We start from the raw sequence: 6,925 nt of genomic DNA on the forward strand, positions 1-6,925 counted from the left end.
GCGTTCTACTTTAGGAGGACCGTTTCGTGGAGTGTTCATCATAGGCCATTTCAATATTAATACCACTATATTAATATTACACTAATTACCCTCCGGCTCAAAGGACCAATTGTAACTGAGGGGTACAATTCCCTGACTGTATTGATAAGTATGGTATCATTAAACCACTACCGCTTTATGTACTTTAACTACTGGCCATACAGTACACGATATCTAAATATGATGAACACTTTCCACAATGAAATCGGTTCCAGTCAAAGGTAATAATCAAATATTTAATGGAGCAAAAGGTACATAGAATATTTATCTTACATTTATCATTTGAATGCACTTGTAAGGCAAATGAGTACTCGTAGGCAAATCAACACTGAATGTCCAATCTCTGGTTACGCAGGAAGCAAGTATACAACCTGGCTCTTAGGGAATTATATCTATGGTACACCTAATGATATAGCGGGATATTCTGGAGGGGGTCCTCCCGGTTGTAAGCCGGTAGGGGGGGTAGGAGAGCCGTCGGTAGTAGACCGTCTGGTCAACGATATCTATGGAGACTTCAAGTACAGAAGACAGTGCAATAGACTCTTGATCCGCAGATGAATACACCTTGGTTCTCTTGTAGGCTGTAGCTCCACAATGAAGAAGAAGCTAGGCGACCTCAGTCTCTCTGAGCGCCGACTCAACTTGACTCCTCTCGGGGGTAAATCCAACACTCACAGGCGTCGGCGATTATCCGCTCCACAAATCACAGTACCAAAGCAAATATATATTCCAGCCGCATAGGGCTCAGCAGTCGTCGGGTAGGTAATCCAGTGTACACGTCCCTCGGTCCTCGCCTAGATCTCCTCGGATGAAAGCGCCATGTGGTCGGCCCAACCTGGATAAGACTCTAGATAACACGAGGAAGCGTTGGAGATGCTGGTCACCTTAGAACTCTAACCGCACGATGCACCATACACGATAGACTATTATTACTTGATAGAAATACGTCGCACTCGACGGTACAGTGCCAAACTCTGACAATTCAGTTATTAATTCGCACGAGGTCTCAATGCTATTCTAAGGCCAAACAGGCCATACTTCACCGCACGTCGTATCGTGGGTGAGGCTTCACGTTCTGTTACTAAGTTGGGAAGAAGGGTAAGGGACTTCTACATTTACTTGCGCCATATTTATATGCACGGTGAACAAATAGTGCCACTCTCATTTCGGTAGCCGTATCCCTGAGCGGAGCCGGGGCTAGTACGGACATGTCTCGTCGGTACCTTTGAACTTGACGCCAGGGGCTGGTCCCCTGGCGCCTGGTCCTTTGTCCAATAAGAGAATGAACTATTATGGGCTATAGTAGGCTAAAGGGATATTCCGTGTATATGTACAAGGAATATACAAGGAATATCAAACGACATACAAATACTATTCAATATATATCCATAAATAAATATATATATTCGGTTTAATCTGATCCTTCGTAACAATTATACTGTATATAGATTTTATATTTTTTTACTTGCCATTGCGCAACCCCACTGACTGTCAACTACCCATGACCCCACTTTGGGTCGCGACCCGTAGTTTGATAACCGCTGCAGTACACGCATGATGAACTGTGGTATCAAAATGCAGTACACGCATGAATAATGAATACCGATTCAAGGCATCCTCTTCTAGAATATACAGTATACAGTAGTTGATATATTGCTGTGATTCAATATGGAGGTTGGTGGAGCTTTCTTACCTAATGACGAAGTCAAAGGCAGCAGTGCTAGATGAGAGAAAAATACATTAGAGATAGTGAGGAGAGTGCAGATTGATGCTACAAACAGCTGAAATGTTCCTCCTTAAAGGTCCACTTCACCAATTTTCAACCTTAATCCTGTTGGTTCTGTTGCAAGGAGACACTGTTGCTTCAACCAAGTATCTCTTCGATTTTCTGCAGTTGGACCTAGCTGAGTGAAGTTGAGCCTAGCTGACTGAAATTGGACCTACAGTAGCTGGCTGAAGTTGGTCCTAGCTGACTGAAGTTGGTCCTAGCTGACTGAAGTTGGTCCTAGCTGCTGAAGTTGGGCCTAGCTGACTGAAGTTGGTCCTAGCTGACTGAAGTTGGTCCTAGCTCACTGAAGTTGGGCCTAGCTGACTGAAGTTGGTCCTAGCTGAAGTTGGTCCTAGCTCACTGAAGTTGGTCCTAGCTGACTGAAGTTGAGCCTAGCTGCTGAAGTTGGGCCTAGCTGACTGAAGTTGGTCCTAGCTGACTGAAGTTGGTCCTAGCTGACTGAAGTTGGTCCTAGCTGACTGAAGTTGGTCCTAGCTGACTGAAGTTGGTCCTAGCTGACTGAAGTTGGTCCTAGCTCACTGAAGTTGGTCCTAGCTGACTGAAGTTGAGCCTAGCTGACTGAAGTTGGGCCTAGCTGACTGAAGTTGGTCCTAGCTGACTGAAGTTGGTCCTAGCTGACTGAAGTTGGTCCTAGCTGACTGAAGTTGGTCCTAGCTGACTGAAGTTGGTCCTAGATGACTGAAGTTGGGCCTAGCTGACTGAAGTTGGTCCTAGCTGACTGAAGTTGGGCCTAGCTGACTGAAGTTGGTCCTAGCTGACTGAAGTTGGTCCTAGCTGAAGTTGGTCCTAGCTCACTGAAGTTGGTCCTAGCTGACTGAAGTTGAGCCTAGCTGCTGAAGTTGGGCCTAGCTGACTGAAGTTGGTCCTAGCTCACTGAAGTTGGTCCTAGCTGACTGAAGTTGGTCCTAGCTGACTGAAGTTGGTCCTAGCTGACTGAAGTTGGTCCTAGCTGACTGAAGTTGGTCCTAGCTGACTGAAGTTGGTCCTAGCTGACTGAAGTTGGTCCTAGATGACTAAAGTTGGTCCTAGCTGACTGAAGTTGGGCCTAGCTGACTGAAGTTGGGCCTAGCTGACTGAAGTTGGTCCTAGCTCACTGAAGTTGGGCCTAGCTGACTGAAGTTGGTCCTAGCTGACTGAAGTCCTAGCTGACTGAAGTTTGTCCTAGCTGACTGAAGTCCTAGCTGACAGAAGTTGGGCTTAGCTGACTGAAGTTAGGCTTAGCTGACTGCAGCTGAACACAGTTGAGGAAACAGGGTGCAATAGGATTCAGGTAAAGAAATCGGTGAAATGCCCCTTTAAAAACACCCCACAGAATTTCACATGTCGAGTGGGGAAATATTTCTGAACAATCAGATATATGTTTATTATAATACAATGAGAAGCAGTACAGTTGGCCTACGTGTCTTGCTTTATTTTTGGTTAGTTTGCGAAAATGTGATAGATGAAGTACTAATACTACTACCAAACGGTACTCTATAGCCTGTGTGCCCCACCACAGGAAACCCTACCTGCTAGAAGTAGCCCTTATGAAAAGGTATCAGGGTATATCCAAAAGAGTAACATGGTATTTACATCATTAAATACCATGTTAATACCATGATATTACCATAATATTACCATCGGTATCAGGGTTTAAAATGGATTATAAAGTGGTGTACAAAAGTGGTTCCACAGTGATACATAAGTTTCTTGATGACCAATGATCTGTACCATGGTGAAACTGACATTACTGTTATGCTACCGCAATATAATTTTATTTTGAAAAGGGAGGAAATGTGGAAGTAACTTTATCCCTAAACGCACACTTCAAAGGTTACTAGTTCCACCAAAAGGTTTTTAAATCCACTCGACTGCAAAGTAGAAAACGAGAGCCTACCTGATACGCAGAGAAGTTGTGTCAGTAACGTGGTCCCCATAGCGCACACTTCAAAGGTTACTAGTTCAAAAGGTTTGAAATCCACTGCTCATTCGTATCGTCTCTGCTGAAATGAAGGGAGGCTTCCTCCTTCCATTGAGGGACTTTAGACTGATCCTCTTCATGCCACCCCCCCCCCCCCCATATTGTTTAAACAACAATAACCCCCCCCCCCCCCCCCCCACTACAGTATATTGTTTGCTGCTAGTGTTTGTTTTCAGTGCTACTTCAAGTTCAATACTTTGATTGTTGCATTTCAACAAGCTGATTGGAATATGGTGCAGTGTAGCTTGAAATACATATAATGATTTCATCCATACCCAATAATGATAAGTAAAAAAGTTAATTATACTATTTCAATTTTTATTACATTTTTTGGCCCGAAGTCAGGCCACTGAACTTAGAAGCAGGCCAGGCCAGTGTTTCTAGTTGTGGCGGTGTGATAGTTAGATAACCTAGGAGATAACTGCGACAGAGGGTAACGCACTAACACAGTCTAAACTCACACAAGTTGGAGATCTATCTATCTCTCTCTCTCTTATTTATTTATTTATTAACCTTTATTTACCCAGGGTAGGTTCTCTGAGCATGGATGCTTTTCAGGAACGCCCTGCTTCACATTCACACAGTTCCATTCACACCTGGGAGTTGCCCAGTACAACCACAGTCTGCCACCGTTGGCCACTGAGCAACTCCACTGGAGCAGTTGGGGGTTAAGTGCCTTGCTCAAGGACACTTCAGCGGTTGGTGTTAAGGGGATAGTAGAGTTATTAATTCACTTCTCCAGCCCAGATTTTTTCCTGACGGTCCGGGGGATCGAACCAGCAACCTTCCGGTCACAAACCCGCTTCTCTAACCATTAGGCCACCCACTGCCCCTCTCTCGCTCACACACACACAAAGGGAGCCACATGTGATTGGTGGAGGCGGGACCAGGCCATACAAGTGATTGATAGCGGAGACGGCGAATGGAATGGCAGATGGCACTTCTGCAGAATGACATGGAGAGATAGAGCGAAAGACAAAAAATGTCAAGCATAACCTGCACTTGAAGATGGACAGTGGAAAAAAGAGGAAGGGTGGACCAGAGAGGGAGAGAGCAAAAAAAAGAAAGGCCCATGCAGGAGATGGCGCTAAATGCGGCCAAATTTACCAAATGTTTTCTTGCACCACGGGACCACTAGGTTAGTCAGTGATACAAATAAACATGTTAGCTAGCTAACATAGCTAACGTTACTATGCATCATCATCGTCCCCTGTCAAAAGCCCAATGTTAAAGCTGCCAAGGGAAATTGAAAAACATTCTGCTCTCTGACCAGAGAGCAGTCGCAATTGTTTGTCCCGCGTCACCCAGCTGTTTTCTTGTTTTGTTCGGATTCAGAGCATTGCTGGCGTCTCCGTTGTGACTGCCGTCTGTGTCTGTGAACTTTATTCCAGCCCTGTTACCTGTTTTCCCACATCCATTTCTTGTCTTTTTTACTGTCTACGTTGCTTGTTTTTCCCGTCTACTCTCCTGCGCCCGTCCTGGCTGTGTACAAACATTTAACGTCCTCACTTTTTTCCCCCTCCGTGGACCTGCCGACTACACTACCACCGTTCTCATCACTGGATCTCAAATTGGATTACAAACCCCGCTGCTGGATAATAAACTCCCCGGATCTACACCTTTTCCCCCGACTTAACGTTACCTCTCCTCTGGTCCTGTGTGTTCCTCCCTCTGCTCCTGGCTCTGTTTGTCGTCGGCTAACCAGCTACCTGCCGCTGGCACTGCCTGCCTGGCCGTGCTGTGCTACTACCCCCTTCCCGTGAGGGTGTCATCACTCCCTCACGCTGGTCTGCGGGTTACCATCTCCACGGGTGAGTGTCGGCGATATTACACTACTGCTCTCACTCTCCTGCTGGACTTGGCTGTTGGTATGACGCGGTCAGGTTGGCCTGCTACGCGGGCTTGGTCTGGAGCCGGCTACTACACGCTTCATCACAACAACAACACACTCCCCCCCTGCTCTAACACTAGTTTTCCTCAACTCTCCGCCCACCAGCTACTATACATTTTTAAGCCATTCCTGCTCCTATCCTATACCCAACTTGGACTCCTGCTCCTCCTACCGTTTTCCCTTGGATTCTCACTCCCCCCCATCCCCCCATTTTTTACTGCCCCACCCCCCTCTCATATACTCCTGCTGATCTTCACTCGTACAATAACAATTACCGTCTCCCTGCTGCCATTGCCACTGCAATAACCTCCGCTCCTTCCTCCCTGCTCCCCCATCCATCTCCCTTGCACTCCTTAACACTCGCTCTCTCTCAAACAAATCACCTCTGATCTATGATTTACTACTGGACAACAACCTCGACCTACTCCTCCTCACTGAAACCTGGCAACAGCCCTTGGACTTCTACTCCCTCAACCAAGCTACCCCCCCAAACTACAGCTTCATCGCCAAGCCCCGCCTCTCTGGCTGAGGGGGGGGTCTTGCCATTTTCCACAAACTCTCCCTATCCATCACTGAACTGCACCTAAACCTCCCTCCCATGTTATCCTTTGAATACCTTGCCTTCTCCCTCCCCAACTCTATCACTGCACTACTCCTTTACCGCCCTCCAAAGCCTCACCCCTCTTTCCTAACTGAACTTTCTGATCTCCTGACTATAGCCTCCACTCTCTCCACCCGCCTCCTACTCACCGGTGACCTCAACATCCATGTTGACAAACCTAACTCAAACCTCACACCTGACTTCCTCTCCCTCCTTGACTGTTTTAGCCTCACCCAGCACATCAACTTTCCCACCCACAACAAAGGCCACACACTCGACCATGTCTGCTCCACCTCCCTACCCATATCCAATCCTCACTCTATCCCATTCCCACTCTCTGACCACTACTGCATCCTTTTCTCTGCTCCCCTTCCCCCACCCCACCACTCCAATAAACGCACCATCTCTTTCCGTAACATAAAATCCATTGACCCTCTCACCCTGTCCCAGTCCATATCCTCTGCCTTTCCCCCTGACTCCGCCCCCTCTAACCCCGACGACTATGCCCTCCTGCTCAACTCCACTCTCTCTGACTCCCTTGACTCACTGGCACTATCACTGTCTCATTCACCACCTCCTCCCCCTGGTACACTCCGGAACTCCGCTCTATGAAGCAGACCGGCCGTCAACTTGAACGCCTCTATA

General features: G+C 47.0%; 1 protein-coding gene across 1 annotated transcript in view; it reads right to left on the reverse strand.

Moving 5' to 3' along the window:
* LOC311240669 (scavenger receptor cysteine-rich domain-containing protein DMBT1-like) overlaps positions 1-6,448 on the reverse strand; it is a gene marked incomplete at both ends in the record, with an annotated part of 98,350 nt that extends 91,902 nt beyond the window's left edge. Inside the window, one exon of the mRNA XM_084329242.1 lies at positions 6,430-6,448. Coding sequence (XP_084185368.1) covers positions 6,430-6,448 — 19 coding nt within the window. The remainder of the gene's footprint in view (positions 1-6,429) is intronic.
* Positions 6,449-6,925: the final 477 nt, after the last annotated feature.

This window comes from Notolepis coatsorum, assembly GCF_963971535.1.
Source record: "Notolepis coatsorum genome assembly, chromosome: 14".
Taxonomy (NCBI): domain Eukaryota; kingdom Metazoa; phylum Chordata; class Actinopteri; order Aulopiformes; family Paralepididae; genus Notolepis; species Notolepis coatsorum.